This window comes from Phocoena phocoena, chromosome 16, assembly GCF_963924675.1.
Source record: "Phocoena phocoena chromosome 16, mPhoPho1.1, whole genome shotgun sequence".
NCBI classification, from domain to species: domain Eukaryota; kingdom Metazoa; phylum Chordata; class Mammalia; order Artiodactyla; family Phocoenidae; genus Phocoena; species Phocoena phocoena.
Genome location: NC_089234.1, coordinates 31574711 through 31594073, shown reverse-complemented (window position 1 = coordinate 31594073; position 19363 = coordinate 31574711). Strand labels below are relative to the sequence as shown.

Genomic DNA, 19363 nt, shown 5'->3' with positions numbered 1-19363 from the left:
ATATCTGTACTGTAAATATATTTTATTTCTTAAGCTCTACACTCTTATACTCCTCCACAGTTTGCAGTGTATTTTTCTAGGCATTAGGAGGCATTAAAAGTAAATCTGAGGACAGATAGAGTTTTCAGCCAGTTTATAGTATTGTAAGGCAGAAATTCAGCAACTGAAATAATGACTACTTTAGGCCTGATGATTGGTACCCTGCCATTATTTAGCAGCCCTGGCTTGGTGCATTTTGCATCCAGGCTGACATCTATTGTACATCTACTGAATGCCAGCCATATTATTAAATGCTGAGGATTTTAAAGATGATTTATAGACACACTTCTTCCCTCAAAGACTCTATTATCTATTCACTTCTCCTACTCCTCCTTACAGCCAACTGAACTGCTCTGTGTGCTCCAAACAGGCTTTCTTCATACCTTTATTCATGTCATTCCCTCTGTTTAGAAACGTACCTATAGCAGCTGTCTTACCCACCCCGCAAGTCTGGGTAAATCCTTCCTTGGCAACTGCAGTTAGATATGGGCTTTTCTTCCCTTGCCCTCCTGTTAACTTTTTTTCTTTTTATAAACTCTTATGGCTCTAATACCATTCTGCCTTTTACCTTAGTTATTCGTCCATGTGCTTTATCTTACCTTGTGGAACTGCAACTAGTAAATCTTTGTCTCTCTTATGGCAGCTAGCACTTTTCTTTGCATGTACCATGTACTCACATTTACATTTATTGAATAAAGCAGTGCATGCATAGATTATTGCAATTAAGTTTCTTCAGAGCAGAGCTTCTCAACTGATGTGCTGAATTGATTACATGTGTATAGGAATATTGATCCTCTGTCGACTCATAGGGCAACCAGACACAAAAGCTCTCATCTTTTAACCCGCTGTGCAGTACACATGTTTTCCTTTTCTGTATAAATCATGACCAGGAAAAGGCTGAGAAACTGCATAGGCCGGATTCTGCATTTTTTTTCCCAGATTTTCTGTACAGATTCAGTTGCTCCATTTCCTATTTCTATTGCAACTCTCATATCTCACAGTTAGGGGGGAAAACTGTTTTGAAATAATTCTTGAATTTCAAAAAATTAATACTTTAAGTAAAGACTTTACATTATTTGTGTTTTATAGTACATGAAACATAAAGAACAGGATATTCCAAAGTATTTTCGTCTCAAACAGTTGCAAGATGAATCTAACTTTGTTTCTGCAGAGGAAATGAAAAAGAGTAAACGTTTCCAGCTATTGCAACTTAGAAATGCAGGTCAATTAGATGTTTTCCTTCTGCCGCAAATGCCCATCTATGACAGAGAGATTCCAGATTTACTCTTCCAGGTACTTGGTTTCTATTTGAATATAGTTTATTCTACGATAAGTTAATGTTTTGCTGCTTTAAATCTATCTTAATTTTTTTTAAACTGATAATCTGTAGACAACAATTTTCCCCTCTTAAAAATTTTTTTAATTGAAATAGTTGATGAACAATATTTATATAAGTTTTACAGGTGTACAATATAGTGATTCACAACTTTTAAAGGTTATACTCCATTTATAGTTATTTATAAAATATTGTCTATATTCCCTGTGTTGTACAACATATCCTTGTAGCTTATTTTATATATGATGGTTTGTACCTCTTCATCTTCTACCCCTATATTGCCCTTCCCCACTTCCCTCTCCCCACTTGTAACCGCTAGTTTGTTCTTTATATCTGTGAGTCTCTTTTTTTTTGTTATATTCAGTTGTTTGAAACAATGTTTTGTTGGACATATTAGGCAACATGTTGGACATAGATAGGCAACAGTCATGTCCATGTTGATAATACTTTCTCTTTCACAATTAAGTCGAGCTTGTTTCATGGGAATTTTTCTTTCTTGATTTTTTTTGGGATCCCCTTTTCTTTAGGCATTAAAAATGTATAACTCTCCCAAATTTCAGAAAGTCCTTAGCTTAACTTTGCAACTTAGTTGTCCCAACAACCTATCTCACAGCCAGACTCCTTTAAGTATATTATAAATTTATGTAAATATTGTGGTTTTTAATTGTAAAATGTATCACCAATTTAATAGCAACTTTGGGGGATAAGGGAGAGAAACACTACCACATTAAACTTACACTTGATTAAAAGCACATCTCAATTTCAGAAACTTTAAAATGTGGGGGAAAAAGAAAGAAAGAAAAGTTCATCTTATGCTGTGTAGTGATGGCGTGCTGGAGCCTGCTGGCACCAGCTGGTAAGAGCCTGTTGTGTGCATCTCTTCCCCGCTCCACCTTCAGTGATTTCATGTTGGTTGCTTTAAATGTATTGCTGGGAGAATGTCTACACCATAAATCAGCAAATGCTGCAAATTGGGGCTTCCCCTCCCACTCCCAGAGAACTGGCTGTTAAACATTTACCAGCACTCCACTAGGCTTAAAAGAATGGAATTATAAGAGCTAATTCCTGTAGAAAAAAACAATTGTACTAATCCTAACACTTGTGCTTGCAAAGAGATGGTTCAAGAAGAAAGAAACCAATGTTCCATCTCCGAAGAAAATGCCTGTGTAGTAGAATTACCACTGTAAGGTGATGTCAGCCAACTTAAAGATAGCAGATGCTGATGAAGGATATTGAGGTTTATACATCTTATGAGTCAGAAAGAGTGAATGCCTTATACTAAAATTGGTTATAACAGGTTTATTAACTGGTGAATTATTATCAATTGATAAAAAATGGATAAACTTTTTGATATTTGATTTCATTCGATTCTGGACTGAAGGGAAATAGCAAGCCACTTAATATTAAAAATAGTAAAAGTTACTTATAAAAAGGTTTATGTTTTTTTCTTGCTGTTGCCACTCAGCCATCCTTTAGCTGTTATACCCTAATAAAGAGGAGACACAAACAAAACTATACAGGACTCATTACATTTAAAACTCAAGTAACAGTGGGAAGACAGTCATGGCTGAACCAAGTGGATTGTCTGAGAATCTCTTTTGGTGTGGCTCAGAAGTGAAAGAGGAAATGCAAATTAATGATTTTTCAATGATAATATCATGGCACCACCAGTTAGCACATATGACTATAATAGTCATAGGATTTGCAGATTATTCATTATTTTCACAAACATGGGTGAGTAGAAATATATGTATTCACAAACAGACCAATTGATATTTGGCTTTGGAAAGCATTGCTCAACTTTTAATTGTGATTCATCTGTTTTGCGACTTTAGGAATTTCAGTTAGTAAGCTGCAGTGGGAAGGCCTTGGCTTAGAATGGCTGAAAAGTTATTCAGTTTCCTCCTGCTTCTCTCAATGACTGAATTCAATTCTACAGTTCCGTAAACTACTGTGGGCAAAGCGCAGTGCTCAGCATAATTGAGGATATAACTTCATAAAAGAGGAAGAGTTTCTGCTTCTGAAGCTAGGGGCTTCGCTGACTCTCCCTATCTTATACAAACTATTGAGAGAACACAAAAAGAGGGAAAAGAACCCAGCTCATTTTCTGAGGTTGATGACCTTCATGCCAAAATTGGGCAAAGAAAGCAAAACATGATCATTTTAGGTCAATTTCACTTATGAGCATAGATGTGAAATTACTAATAAAATTTTAACAAATCAAAAAGCAATATATTAGGTATAAATATATAATTATACACCATAATCTAGTAGGGTTTATTTCCAGATAACAGAGCTAAGCTAATCTAATTAAGGAATCTATTAATATAATTTACCACATTAACAGAGTTAAGGAAGGAAAAAATACGCTCCTTTTAAATGCCCAAGGGACTTCCCTGGTGGTCCAGTGTTTAAGATGTCGCCTTTCAATGCAGGGGGTGAGGGTTGCATCCCTGGTCAGAGAGCTAAGATCCCACATGCCTGGAGACATCTTCAGCCTGTCCCCCTCCTCCTCCTCTTCCCTCCCTCTTATTCCCCCCTCTCCTCTCCCTTGTCCTCCTCCTCTAATTTGTTTACAAGAAATATGAGAAATAAAGGAACAAGTTAAATGACACCACAAAGAAACAATCAGACAAATTTGGAATGTGGGCCAACTGGCTAGCAAGTACAACTGTTTCTTTCTGTTGCATTTTGATCTCTTTAAAAAGTCATCATTTTTAGACCTAAATAGACATTTCTTCAAAGACATACAGATGGCCAACAGGCACATGAAAAGATGCTCAATATTGCTAATTATTAGAAAAATGCAAATCAGAACTACAGTGAGGCACCTCCTCACACTAGTCAGAATGGCCATCATCAAAAAGTCTACAAATCAGGGCTTCCCTGGTGGCACAGTGGTTGAGAGTCCGCCTGCCGATGCAGGGGACACGGGTTCGTGCCCCGGTCCGGGAAGATCCCACATGCTGCAGAGCGGCTGGGCCCGTGAGCCATGGCTGCTGAGCCTGCGCTTCCGGAGGCTGTGCTCTGCAACAGGAGAGGCCACAACAGTGAGGCCCGCGTACCCCAAAAAAAAAAAAAAAGTCTACAAATTAAATAAATGCTGGAGAGGGTGTGGAGAAAAGGGAACCCTCCTACACTGTTGGCGGGAATGTAAATTGGTATAGTCACTATGGAGAACAGTATGGAGGTTCTTTAAAAACTAAAAATAGAGTTACCATGTGATCCAGCAATCTCACTCCTGGGCATATATCCAGAGAAAACTCTAATTCGAAAAGATACATGCACCCCAGTGTTTATAGCAACACCATTTACAATAGCCAAGACATGGAAGCAGCTTGAGTGTACATTGAGAGATGAATGGATAAAAAAGATGTGGTATATGTATACAATGGAATACTACTCAGCCATAAAAAGAATGAAATAATGCCATTTACAGCAACATGGGTGGACCTAGAGATTATTAAACTAAGTGAAGTAAGTCAGAAAGAGAAAAACAAATACCATATGATATCACCTTCAATTTAGGAAATGCATTACAAAGTCTTAAAAAGAGAGCTGTGCAATTATGTGCTCATACACATACATCCCTTGATGGTATTAGGTTTGCTAGGAATTTCCAGGCTGGAAATAGTAGCAATTTTCTAGAATTTTGTAAAGCCATCATTGGCTGTCTCATGTAAGGCTTGTTCTCAATAAAATAAGATGAAAGAAAAAAATATCATATGATACCACTTATATGTGGAATGTAAAAAAATGATACAAATGAACTTATTTAGAAAACAGAAACAGACTCATAGACATAGAAAACAAATTTATGATTACCAAAAGGGAAAGGGGGTGGGGTAGGGATAAATTAGGAGTTTGGGCTTAGCAGATACAAACTACTATATATAGAATAAATAAACAACAAGGGCGTACTCTATAGCACAGTGGACTTTATCCATATCTTGTAATAACCTATAATGGGAAAAAAAATCTGAAAAGAATATATATATTATATATATGGAGATATACAATATATATATAGTGAAAAAACAGCCATTGGTGAAAAAACAGCCATTGGTGAAATTTAGATATTGGACTATTATGTGATATTGATAATTGAATAGTAGATATATTGGAAAATTGTTAGTTTTGTTGTCTGTGATTATAGCACTGTGGTTGTGTCCTTAGTTTTTGGAGATTCATGCTGAAGTATTTATTTAGGAATGAAGTGTCATGGTGTCTGTAATTTATACTTTGAGATATTTAGCCAAAAAAAAGAAAGCAAAAGCAACAGATTAAGCAAATATGGCAAAATATTAATTACTTAATCTAAAGGGTAGGTACATAGATTTTAACATTCTTTCTAATTTTCTGTATGTTTGAAAAACTTGAGGAAAAATTAAAAACAAAAAATAAATAGCATTCTATACACCAACAAAAACCCACTAAAAATGTAACTTAACAAAGATACACCCTACAGTAGCAATAAAAACTCTTAGATTCATAGGAATATATTGAACAAAACATGTACAAAAACTTGATGGAGAAAATTATAAAACATTTTTGAATGGTGTAAAATTAGATTCAGACCTCACAAAAGAAATAAATACTATGTGTAATGAAGATTACACATGAAATGCAAAACTTTAAATGTATATCTTAATCTTGGGCAGGAAAGTATTTCTTAAAACACAAAAAGTATAAATTATAAAGAAATAGATTAATAAACTTGATAATATTAAAGTTTAAACCCCACAGATTAGGAAAAGATATTTTCAAATTATATATTAATTAATAAAAATTAGTATCCAGAGTATTTAAGTAACTCCTATAAATTAATACTTTTAAAATAAATAAAGTGATATGAAATAGTAATATAATATATCCCTAGGTAAAAAGTTGTTACTTGTCAACAGGATTAATTTCAAGATTTTTTGTGGATAATTAGAAAAACAAATAAATTACTTTCAGATAATTTACCTACTTAAGGTAAGAGATACTTCATAATTTTTGTGTCATCTTTAATGCTCTCTATAATGTAAAATGATTTCAGTGTGCAGTTAGGAACGTATCCCACAAATGCAGCTATAACAGATGCAATTTATTCTAGATTATGTAGATGAAGCATCCTGACAAATAATCTTAGACCCACTGCTGGATGTTAAATTAAATTTATTGATTATGGCCAGCATATTTTGACTACTTACTGTATGCCATGCACTTTATAGATATTGTTTCAGTTAAATCTCACAGCAATCCTGTGACATATTAATAACAGTAAGATTATCATTATTACAAAAGAGGAAACTGAGGTCTGCAGTAGTTAATCATCTTTTCCCCAAACCACAAAGTAAATAAATGGCAGGGCCAACTTGAATCCAGGACTATGGCCTCCAAAGCCCACTCTCTTGACCCTTATACTCTACCACTTTCCATTTCTTTTGTTTCTAGTGATTACCAGGTAAATGCATGCATGAAGAATTGTTCTCAATCGTCTTTACATTTTCTTATAATTTTCTCAATCGCAAATTTTTTCTCAATCGTTACTCAGTTTTAAAAGATGAATGGACCTCCTCCTAGAAGCAAACAAAATATGTGTTCTTAGCTAATTCTCATTGGGAGAATCTAAAAGAAGTATTCTCTCCTCTCAATTCCAGAGTGTTGCCAATATCTCCTACACATGAACTGAAATGAGTAGTTAATATTTTATTGCAGTGTATCATATCTAAACTCTGTTACATTCAAGAAGTGAAACTAATTTAATTCTCTGTTTATAGGAATATGAAAGTCAGATAGAGAAGGATATGTCCATTTCAGATATGAATTCTATTACCGCACAAAGGATTAATTCTGCCAATTTTCTGAAAAAGGTAACAACAACAAAATAGTTTTATCAATATGTTTGAATTTACTTTTGTGAAAACTGGTCTGCTGGATGCACAGTACTATACTCTTCCCAGAGAGTCAGATGGACAGACTTGCTTACTCATCACCTCTTTCTGATCACTGAGAGGTTTTCTGTTCTATTCAGACTTCCTTTTCAGAGTTAGTTACTGACCATCTGTAAATGTACACTGTTGATGTACATTGTTGATGCAGCAGTTACTTCAATTGACAGCAAACTCATTATTAAAGCATATCCCACTGTTTCCATTTACAAATGAACGTTAAAGGCTTCCCATCTCTTTTTGACCCTAAAAGTTCACTTGGGGAAGTACGCCAGCATTTTGCCAGAATCCCTAGTTTTATTAATAACTCATAATGCCGTACACCAGAGCAGTTCACGGGACAAAGGGATGGAGGAGCCACTAGGAGACAGAACACCGTAACAAAGCCTAAACCAGGTTTGAGGTGGAATCCCTCACTGAATTTCACCCCTGATTTCTTTCCACTGACCCCTCATCGCTCCAGTGACTATATGTATAGATCCATCATGCCCAGCACAGTGCTCTTCACTCAGAAAATGTTGAGAAATGTTTGAACAATTAATGAAGTAAGGGATAAAATTGCAGGCTGAGGAGGTTTCTAAGACTTCTGCAAGAGTAGAATCTATAGGCTTTGCTATAGAGCACCAGAGCAGCCTTTTAGGGTAACTTGAAAAGAAGCAGAGAGCCATGGAAAGATCTAAGAGATACATACAATTCCTTCGTGGAGACAGGAGAGAAGCAAACTTGTGTGACTAGAAAAGCCCTAGGCAGGTGTGTGAAGACCTGTTCCGACCATCCTGTTTTTCTTTGGGCAGGTAATCTATGCACTGAGTCCTGCCTTATTGTTCTATAAAAAAACAGACAATAAAAATGCCTGCCTTGCTTTACTTCTGAAGTAAGGGGCAAATAAGATAGAACCTCAAGTTCTATGCTAGTTTGTACTCTGTTCCTGTGGAAGTGTGGTGGAGATACAGACCACTATAGCTATTGTAGCCTGAAAGAGCACCTCCTCTTTATTGCTGGCAGACATTTTTTTCCACTCACTCTTGCCCCTCCTACACCTTCTTCATTAGCTCCATATATATTTTTTTAAGTTGAGATGTGATTTAATAATGATATTTGCGTCTTAGGAAATAAAGAGGTGTTCTTACTCATAAGAAAAGAGAGGGCTTCCCTGGTGGCGCAGTGGTTGAGAGTCCGCCTGCCGATGCAGGGGACACGGGTTCGTGCCCCGGTCCGGGAATATCCCACATGCCGCGGAGCGGCTGGGCCCGTGAGCCATGGTCGCTGAGCCCGCGCATCTGGAACCTGTGCTCCGCAACGGGAGAGGCCACAACAGTGAGAGGCCCGCGTACCACAAAAAAAAAAGAAAAGAAAAGAGAATACATATCCTTCTTATGCCTTCTCTTTTTTTGGTGTATGAGGAAGCCCAGAAGGGAGGGCAGCAAAAGATCAGGAATGTGGTAAGAGAGCAAGTGTCTGAGGATTCTTGACCTTCATATAGGAATCCTGGGAAGGAGCTTTAAGAACATTGTGTGATTGGGTTTCACCTCCTTGTGAAGACTTCTTTGCTCTCTCAGGATAGTTTAAAACTACAAGTTTAAGGGATAATTACTTTAATTACAGGTACTGGAATCCTGCTTTGACACTGGAGGCCTAATAGGGCCATGGTGTTTAAATCCTGCTGTGGGAGGGACTGTGAGTTATATGCATTACACTTCCTGCTGTGTTACTGGGGTCAGTGGTGGCTGAGGCCGGGAATGGAGCAGTAAAGTCCCTGCAGTCTCAAGGATTGCTAGATAAAGTTTTGCTGAAATATTTGCATCTAAGAGGCCAGTGCTTCTCCTCAACCTGTCCCTTTCATTAATTTACTCAATAAATACTTATTGGGCACCTGCTATGAATCAGTCATTATACTAGACATTGGAATTACAGCAGTAAACAAAATAGATTAAAATCCCTGGCCTCCTAGAGGAGGTCGTTCTGGTGGGGGAAGTCAGATAATGAACAGAACATTAGTATGTTAGAAAGTGATATGTGCCATGACAAGTGAAGTAGGAAGAGAGGACAGGAGTGTGTATGGGGGTGGGGGTGGGGGTCAGGTGTGATTTTAGATAAGGGAAAGCCTTCCTTAGATCAAGGAAAGCCCTCGAGATGCTAACGCTTCAGCAAAAGACCTGAAGTGAACTGAAGGAGCTAGCCATGGAGGTTTTTTGGGAGAAGAACATTCCAGGCTAATGGAACCACATGTGAAAACTGTGAGGAAGGAATATGCGTGGCCTATGGGAGGAACGGCAAGGAGCTCAGTCTGTGTGATAGCAAGGGAGCAAGGGAGAGGGAGAGAGAAAGAGAGAAAGACAGAGAGAGAAAGCACAAGTGAGAAGGCTCAAGCACACTGATGGGGTCAGAGGGAGGAGGGGTGTGGTTCACCTTCAAAGGAAACAATTTGTTCCCCACATGGCAGGGTAATTCTTAGGAATTATAATTTCCCATTCTCCTATCACCCCATTTTCCTATCGAATTTAAGCAGATCATTAGGCTCTAAGTTACATTATCTTTGGGATGATTTGTGGCAGGACAGAAAGAAAATTGCCTCCAGACACACTTCTTCCTGGTTTCATTTCTAAAAGTCTAAACCTGTTGTGAAGCATGGAGTTAGGGGAGAAAGGGAGGGATTTCCTCAGACTAAAAAGAAGAATTTCGGAGTCCTTGGAGGAACCAGGGTCTGTGGGTTCTGCAAGTTGCAAGGGCTTAGGGGATTGGCTCTGTTCAAGCACTAAATATCTTACAAGCTGACAGAATGAGAGCTTAAGGTCAGAATAGGATGGACTCAAAGGAAATACAGAAATGTGACCACATTTTCTTGTGAATCAAGGTTTGTGTGTGTACAAGTGACTGTTGTAGAAACACATTCACAGGATAATCATCTCCTTTGGTGAAGATTAGTTCTGTCCACATATACTGTGAGTTAGGTGGAAAAAGAGATGAGAGGGACATTAATGAGAGCGTTAGGAATGATTTTAATAACGGTAGCAAACAGAACCATACTTTCACTTACCTAATTCCCCTTTCCATTCATTGCTTGAAAAAATTAGGAGTAAAAAATAGTGACATCAGTAGCATTGTATATACTTAATCTTAAAATATAAGCTGTGCATTTCTTTAAATTCTAAAAATTTTTTTGTAGATGAGAAGGTCGATAATGAAAAGAATTGCCAAAGTTAGCAAATTTAACTTATCAGATATTGTGGCTGATTATGAAGAAATTGTATCTGCAAGGTACATACTAAAATTATTATTATTTAAGTACAAAATATAAAGCTATAAGATAATACCTTCAAAGTCCTCTAATAAGTTCTCTATTTTTATATTAATTAAGTTAATGTCAAAATGCAATTACAAAGCATAAAATGAAATACAGTGACTTAATTTTTTTTTGTCATTTTAAAATTGCATTTTGGACATAACTATATGATTTGTATTTTCAGTTGTATAATATTTTAGATTTTAATCCTCTCCTTATTAATAGTTTTTAGGGCAAGAAAGAAAAGAAGAAAAAAAAAAGAAATACCTTTGTCCCAAATTAGTTTCGCCCTAAGATTTCTCTGTCCGGAGGCTGCTACTGGAAAAGTCATTGCTGGTAGCACCACACACTGAGCCTGTAATCTCTCCCTTTCAAAACGGAATCCTCAGCCATATAAGGGCTCTGTGATCCACAGGCAGCAGTTGGGGGAGCCTTTGGCTGAAGTAACTCAGTTCTCATACTGTCCTGTCTGGGAAACTTAAGGATGGGAGCAGGAATTAGGGTTGCTGCGTTTGGGGAAACCGCCCTGGGGCCACTTGCAGATTCTTAGTATTAATAATAAGGTTTTAATTGGTGTAGGATGCTGACGTCTATTTTTTTTGAGGGGGGGGTGTTCTATTCTAAAATATACCTTGAAGTAATTCTTTCATGGGCACATTTTTTTAATGAAAACTTACTTTTAAAAAATTTTTACTGGGGTAGGGACTTCCCTGGTGGTGCAGTGGTTAAGAATCCGCCTGCCAATGCAGGGGACACAGGTTAGAGCCCTGGTCCGGGAAGATCCCACATGCCGCGGAGCAACTAAGCCCGGGTGCTACAACTACTGAGACCACACGCCACAGCTACTGAAGCCTGTGCGCCTAGGGCCTGTGCTCTGCACAAGAGAAGCCACTGCAATGAGGAGCCCACGCACTGTAAGAAGAGTAGCCCCCGCTCGCCGCAACTAGAGAAAGCCCGCGTGCAGCAATGAAGACCCAACGCAGCCAAAAATAAATAAATTTTTAAAAATAAAATTTTTACTGGGGTAGAGTTGATTTACAATGTTGTGTTAGTTGCAGGTGTCCAGCAAAGGGAATCTGTTATACATATACATATGTCGACTCTTTTTTAGACTCTTTTCCCATATAGGCCATTACAGAGTGTTGAGTAGAGTTCCCTGTGCTATACAGCAGGTCCTTATTAGCTATCTATTTTGTATATAGTAGTGTGTGTGTGTCAATGATGAAAATTTATTTTTTTAAACTTTTTTTTATTGGAGTATAGTTGATTAACAATGTTGTGTTAGTTTCAGGTGTACAACAAAGTGATTCAGTTATACATATACATGTATCTATTCTTTTTCAAATTCTTTTCCCAGTCAGATTGTTACAGAATACTGAGCAAAAGTTCCCTGTGCTATACAATAGGTCCTTGTTGGTTATCCATTTTAAATATAGCAGTGTGTACATGTCAATCCCAAACTCCCTAACTATGCCTCCTCCCCTCCCTTCCCGCAGGTAACCATAAGTTCGTTTTCTAAGTCTGTGAGTCTGTTTCTGTTTTGTAAATAAGTTTATTTGTATCTTTTTTTTAGATTCTGCATATAAGTGATATCATATGATAGTTCTATTTCTCTGTCTCACTTCACACAGTATGACAATCTCTAGGTCCATCCATGTTACTGCAATGGCATTATTTCATTCTTTTTAATGGTTAATATTCCATTGTATATATGTACCACATCTTCTTTAACCATTCTTCTGTCAGTGGATGTTAAGGTTGCTTCCATGTCTTGGCTATTGTAAACAGCACTGCAATGAACATTGGGATGAATGTATCCTTTTGGACCATGTTTTTCTCCAGGTGTATGCCCAGGAGTTGGGTTGCATGTTTATATGGTAGCTCTATTTTTAGTTTCTTAAGGAACCTCCATACCATTCTCCATAGTGGCTGCACCAATTTACATTTCCACCAACAGTGTAGGAGGGTTCCCTTCTCTCCACACCCTCTCCAGCGTTTATTGCTTATGGATTTTTTGATGATAGCCATTCTGACTGGTGTGAGGTGATATCTCATTGAGGTTTTGGTTTGCATTTCTCTAATAATTAGCAATACTGAACATCTTTTTTTTAAATTAATTTTTATTGGAGTATAGTTGCTTTACAATGTTGTGTTAGTTTCTACTGTACAGCAAAATGAAGTGGCTATACATATACATATATCCCATCTTTTTTGGATTTCCTTCCCATTTAGGTCACCACAGTGCATTAAGTAGAGTTCCCTGTGCTGTACAGCATATTCTTATTAGTTATCTATTTTATACATAGTATCAATAGTGTGTTTGTGTCAATCCCAATCTCCCAATTCCTCCCACTCCTGCTTTCCCCCTTGGTATCCATAGTTTCTTCTCTACATCTGTGTCTCTATTTCTGCTTTGCAGATAAGATCATCCATACCATTTTTCTAGATTCCACATATACGTGTTAATATATGATATTTGTTTCTCTCTTTTGACTTAACTTCACTCTGTATGACACTCTCTAGGTCCATCCACATCTCTACAAATGACCCAATTTTCTTCCTTTTTATGGCTGAGTAATATTCCATCGTATATATGTACCACATCTTCTTTATCCATTCCTCTGTTGATGGACATTTAGGTTGCTTCCATGTCCTGGCTATTGTAAATAGTGGTGCTGTGAACATTGGGGTGCATGTGTCTTTTTGAATTACGGTTTTCTCTGGGTATATGCCCAATAGTGGGATTGCTAGGTCATATGGTAGTTCTATTTTTAGTTTTTTAAGGAACCTCCATACTGTTTTCCATAGTGACACTATCAATTTACATTCCCACCAACAGTGCAAGAGGGTTCCCTTTTCTCCACACCCTTTCCAGCATTTATTGTTTGTGGATTTTTTTTGAAGTAAATAAATTATTTATTTATTTTTGGCTGCATTGGGTCTTCGTTGCTGTGCACGGGCTTTCTCTAGTTGGGGCGAGCAGGGGCTACTCTTTGTTGCGGTACGCAGGCTTCTCATTGCGGTGGCTTCCCTTGTTGCAGAGCACAGGCTCTAGGCATGTGGACTTCAGTAGTTGTGGCTTGTGGGCTCTAGAGTGCAGGCTCAGTAGTTGTGGCACACAGGCTTAGCTGCTCCGCGGCATGTGGCATCTTCCCAGCCCAGGGCTCGAACGTGTGTCCCCTGCATTGGCAGGCAGATTCTTAACCACTGTGCCACCAGGGAAGCCCATTTGTGGATTTTTTGATGATAGCCATTCTGACCGATGTGAGGTGATATCTCATTGTAGTTTTGATTTGCATTTCTTTAATAATTAGTGTTGTTGAACATCTTTTCATGTGCCTCTTGGCCATCTGTATGTCTTCTTTGCAGAAATGTCTATTTAGGTATGCTGCCCATTTTTTGATTGGGTTGTTTGTTTTGATGATATTAAGCCACATGAGCTGTTTGTAAATTTTGGAGACTAATCCCTTGTCAGTCACATTATTTGCAAATATTTTCTCCCATTCTGTGGGTTGTCTTTTCATTTTGTTTATGGTTTCCTTTGCTGTGCAAAAGCTTTTGAGCTTAATTAGGCCCCATTTGTTTATGTGTGTTTTTATTTCCATTACTCTGGGAGATGGATTGAAAAAGATATTGCTGTGATTTATGTCAGAGAGTGTTCTGCCTGTGTTTTCCTCTAAGAGTTTTATAGTGTCTGGTCTCATATTTAGGTCTTTAATCCATTTTGAGTTTATTTTTGTGCATGGTGTTAAAGAATGTTCCACTTTCTTTTTTTTCACATGTAGCTGTCCAGTTTTCTCAGCACGGTTTGTTGAAGAGACTTTCTTTCCTCCATTGTATAGTCTTGCCTTCTTTGTCATATTTATAGATTAATTGACCATAGGTGTGTGGGTTTATTTCTGGGCTTTCTATCCTGTTCCACTGATCTATATTTCCACTTTTGTGCCAGTACCATACTGTTTTGATGACTATAGCTTTGTAGTATAGTCTGAAGTCTGTGTTTTATTTTCAGTCTTTGGAGGAAAATAGGTGTGACCATAAAGCTATAATTGCATAGATTTGTGTTGCCAGGGTTGGGAGCACATATAACTAACTCCTATTCAGAACCATGTAGAAAAGTTGAGTATCTAACCACTTTCAAGAGAACGATTCCTAAAAAATGAATAACCCTTTGATATAACATCATGTTTCATGGAATTACCTCTCCACGCCCTTGTTTCTTCTTGGACCATACACCCAAATTACATGGAGCAATCACATTCTCTCTTAACATAGCATCTCTTCTATGCTCAGAAAAAGATTCTTTCCTTGGGTCTAAGACAACTCTGTCTCCCCTCCACAATGGAGAGAACATGGTTCAGAATAATGGCCTTATTTATAATAATTAATTTAAAAAATTGATATATTTCAAATTTTAAGTTATCTTGTATCTATGTGATTGATCATTTTTTACTCTTTAGCCAGTTGACACATGCAGTTTGTAAGCTTCTTGAACGACGAAGAAAGTTAAAGCCTCAGAGGCAAGAAAGGAAAAAAGTGGCAGCACAGACTATCTGTGACGGAGATATTAAGATTCTTGTCAGAATATTGAGGGCTTATAATATTCCTACAAGGAAAGCAATAATTAATAGGTAAGGCAATGGCGCCAATTTTTGGAGTTGCAAAAGATGTCTTAAATGTAAATTTCTATACTGTCTTCTTAATAAAACTTTGCACTTGGGGCTTCCCTGGTGGCGCAGCTGTTGAGAGTCCGCTTGCCGATGCAGGGGACACGGGTTCGTGCCCCGGTCCGGGATGATCCCACATGCCGCGGAGCGACTGGGCCCGTGAGCCGTGGCTGCGGAGCCTGCGCGTCCAGAGCCTGTTGCTCCGCAACGGGAGAGGCCACAACAGTGAGAGGCCCTCGTAAAAAAAAACAAAAAACAAACAAACAAAAGAAACCTTTGCACTTTATTAATGCTCAATATACAGAAACTAAATGAAAGTTGAAATCTTCATTTGGATAGTCAAACTTACTGTCATTGCTGTGTATTACAAATTTTCAGAAGTTTGAGATGCCCGAAGTACCTTTAACATGTATATTTTTGGGTGCTATATCAAATAAATACCTTCTGTCCCTATTCCCTGTTGTGAAAACTTAAGCTTCTATTGCTAATTACACTGTTCTCTGACACTGTCTCCTCACAGTATTGGAAGTATATAGACTACAGGAGAGAGTAAGCTCCATTTTGGATTTATCATTTTAGGTGACTTCTACAAAAATCAAATCTTACCTATCTCTTCTGCAGGCACTCAGTGTGTTTTATTTGCGTTTCTTGGGCAGAGGATATGTAGGGTCAAGGTGGCCAAATTAAGGCATCATGAATATTAAATACTCATGAATATTTAGTATAACCCGAATTTCAAGTGTTTCATATATTTAATCTCATGTATAATTTATGTATTGTGAATATTTAGTGCCCAGGTACCTCAGGAATACTGAGTAACCCTCTCTGTCTACATTTAACACTTATGTGCTCTACTTGCTTATTTTATGTTCACCACATCCCATGAACTCTACATATGAAAAACAAATATTTTGCTTACTAGCTACGAATCTATAGTTAAAACCTCTTAAAGGTTTTGCCTGTGTTTTATATTATAAAATATGACTTTATTTATGATAGAATTGATATTCTCAAAACAAATGCACATTTCAAGGCTGTTTTGTGAAATAAGGACATTATAAAATTACCACCATTTTCTATAATAATCAATTTGTAAAAGAAAGAATATTGTAACACCAAAAATAGGAAGAATATAGTCGCAAAGTGTTACTTGCTCTATTTTTTTCCTTTTGCTGAGGGTCAGTGAAAACTCTGTCACAGACTAGTTACAATCCATAGTTCAGCATTTAGGAGCTACCCTTTCAGAGTAGTGATTGTCACATATTTATCTCTAACCACCTATGTTATGAAGATCCAAAGCAAACTCTATAAGATCCAGGGTAGCTGACTTATATACCTCTATAAGCATAAGCAAAAAGCCAGCTACTCCCACCAAAACTAATATTAAAATTAATTAAAGTGCCTATCTCTATATTGTTTTTCAGAAGAGCCTTGGATATGCCTACTTATTTGATATCATCCATGTCTCGCCTCAGACATAAAGAAACAATCAAAACTGTAACCTCAGATGAGATCTTAAATGAGGTAAGTATTTAACACTTCTATAAAGTGCCGTTTTGATCGTGTTTTCCCTGAATTGCAACTGGCCCCTAACTGGACTATCCATCTAATTCTAGTTTACTCTCCATAACACAGTGAAGGTGCTCTTTATAAAATGTAATTCTAACTATTTCATTCTCTGCTACCCTGCTCTCAGGGTCTATAGAATAAGGTGCAAGCTCCTTACAATGGTAGCTCCTTAGAATGGCTACCAAACTGTGTAATGGTCTGGTTCTTACATACCAATCAGCCACATTTCTCATCAGCCCACAGCGGTATCATATCATACTACTACTTGTTCTAGAAGGCCTCCATATATGCCCTTTCCTTTGCCTGGAATGGCCACCATACCTCCATGTTATTGGCCACATGAACTACTATTTAATGTTTCAAAGCTCAAGCCCAAGCAATGTTTTCTCTGTGAAGTTCTCCTTGTCCTCACCCCAGAGAGTTAATCATTCTCTCTCCTGAGTTACTATTATACCTTGAATATATTTCTTACATTTCATTGCAATTATTTGTTTACCTGTTTATTTTCTCCTGATAGACTTAAGATAAAAATCCTTAAGGATTTCCATTTATTTTTGGATCCTAGCAAAGTAGTACCTGATATTGAATAGGTTGAAGAAATGTTGAATGAATGAATGAATAATGGTTGTTTGAAAACCTGGAAAAAGTAAGCCATCCAGTTATCAGCCAGTAACTATTTTCTACCTTTTATCAGCTATATAAAATATTACAAAAATCTAGTCGTGTTAATTATGTGTTTCAGGATACTGTGCACCCCTTTGTGGAAGTTTCCTTTCAGCACACTGTGTACCAAACCAGTGTTGCAAGTGGATCTCATCCATGCTGGAATGAAGAAATTAAAGTAGATTTTATGTAAGTTGGAGTCCATTTTTCCTCAGCTTCTAAAATAGAGCAGTAACAAAATTATTTTCTTGAGCTGTTTATTGAAAATAATGATGGATATAGGCTTACGTTTTTAAATTATGAAGTATTTCTTACATAGATATTAATATATATAATGTATATGTAAATGTAAGTTCTGAGGAAAAATGATAAAATGAATACCTGTGTATCTACCATCTAGCTTAAAAAATGGAGTATTAGCAATATTTTTGAAGGCTCCACTGTGCCAATAACTATTTGTATCCCCTTTCTCCCCAGAGGTAACAACCATGAATTTGTTTATCATTCCCTCTCTTTACGACTTTAAATCATAGGTATTTATCCCTAGCTATGTTTTGTTTACTTGTGGATGTTTTCCAACTTTATGTAAATTGAATGATCTTTTGCAATCTGTTTCTTTACTCTTATTTTGAGAGATTTATCCATATTCATACTTGTAACTATTCCTTCCTTCCTTTATTTTCACTTCTGTATAGTAGTCCACTGTATTAAAATGCCATAATTTATTTATACTTTATCCTGTTGATGCAGATTTGCCTGGTTTTAATGTTTTGCTATTGTAAATAGTATTGCTCTGAACATTCTTGTACTTGTCATCTTGAACACACGTATAAGAGTTTCTTTTTAAGACAGTAGTTCTCAAAGTATTTTGTGCACTGAAATCACCTGTACAGCTTCTTTAAACAGATTGCTGGGCCCAACTCCATAGTTTCTAGTTCAGTAGCTCTGATACATAATTCCATTTCTAACAAGTTCCCAGGTGTTACTGATGCTCCTAGTCAGGGGACACTTTGAGGCCCTTTACTCTAGGATCTGTATCCAGGAGTGGAATTGCTTCAACTTTACTAGCTAATGCCAAAGTTTTTTCTAAAGTGATTGTGCCAATCCATACTCCCAACAGCGATATAAAAGTTCCTATTGTGCCACATCTTCAATAATATTTTGTATTTTTAGAATTAATGTTTCTAATACGGTGGATCTAAAGTGATATTCTTATTGTGGTTTAATTTACATTCCTGGATTTCTAATGAGATTGAGTTTCTTTTTTTTTTTCCATTTTAAACAAATCGATAGGCTTTAATTTTTAGAGCAGTTTAGGTTCACAGTAAAACTGAGCAGAAAGCACAGAGTTCTTATACATCCTCTCCCTACAACACGCACACACAGCCTCCCTAAAGTGTCAGTGTGGTACATTTGTTACAATCAATGAACCAATGCTGACACATTATCAAAGTCCACAATTTACATTAGGGTTCACTCTTTGTGTTGTACATTCTATGGGTTTTGACAAATGTATAATGACACGTATCCACCACTGTAGTATCATACAGCATAGTTTCACTGCCCTAAAAATGGCCTGTGCTTCACCCATTTATCCGTTCATCCTTCCCCTGGAACCTCTGGCAACCACTGATCCTTTCACTGCCACCATAGTTTTACCTTTTCCAGAGTGTCATTGCATTTCAGGGTTCTCCATAAAAGCAGAACTGACAGGGTGTGTGTGTGTGTGTGTGTGTGTGTGTGTGTGTGTGTGTGTCTGTTTGACTCTCTTTACCCTCTGTAATAGGGGTGTGCCTCATCCAATTGGTTGAAGGCTTAACAGAAAGAAGACTTACCCCACTTAGGAAGATGGAATTCTGCCAGAACACTG

At 37.2% G+C, this 19363-nt stretch overlaps 1 protein-coding gene across 1 annotated transcript in view; it reads left to right on the top strand.

The window, feature by feature from the left end:
- CC2D2B (coiled-coil and C2 domain containing 2B) overlaps nucleotides 1–19363 on the top strand; it is a 93811-nt gene that overhangs the window by 46423 nt on the left and 28025 nt on the right. The window contains exons 18-23 of the mRNA XM_065894603.1: nucleotides 1129–1332; nucleotides 7141–7233; nucleotides 10478–10569; nucleotides 15055–15225; nucleotides 16689–16785; nucleotides 17573–17682. Of these exons, the coding sequence (XP_065750675.1) occupies nucleotides 1129–1332; nucleotides 7141–7233; nucleotides 10478–10569; nucleotides 15055–15225; nucleotides 16689–16785; nucleotides 17573–17682 (767 nt within the window). The remainder of the gene's footprint in view (nucleotides 1–1128; nucleotides 1333–7140; nucleotides 7234–10477; nucleotides 10570–15054; nucleotides 15226–16688; nucleotides 16786–17572; nucleotides 17683–19363) is intronic.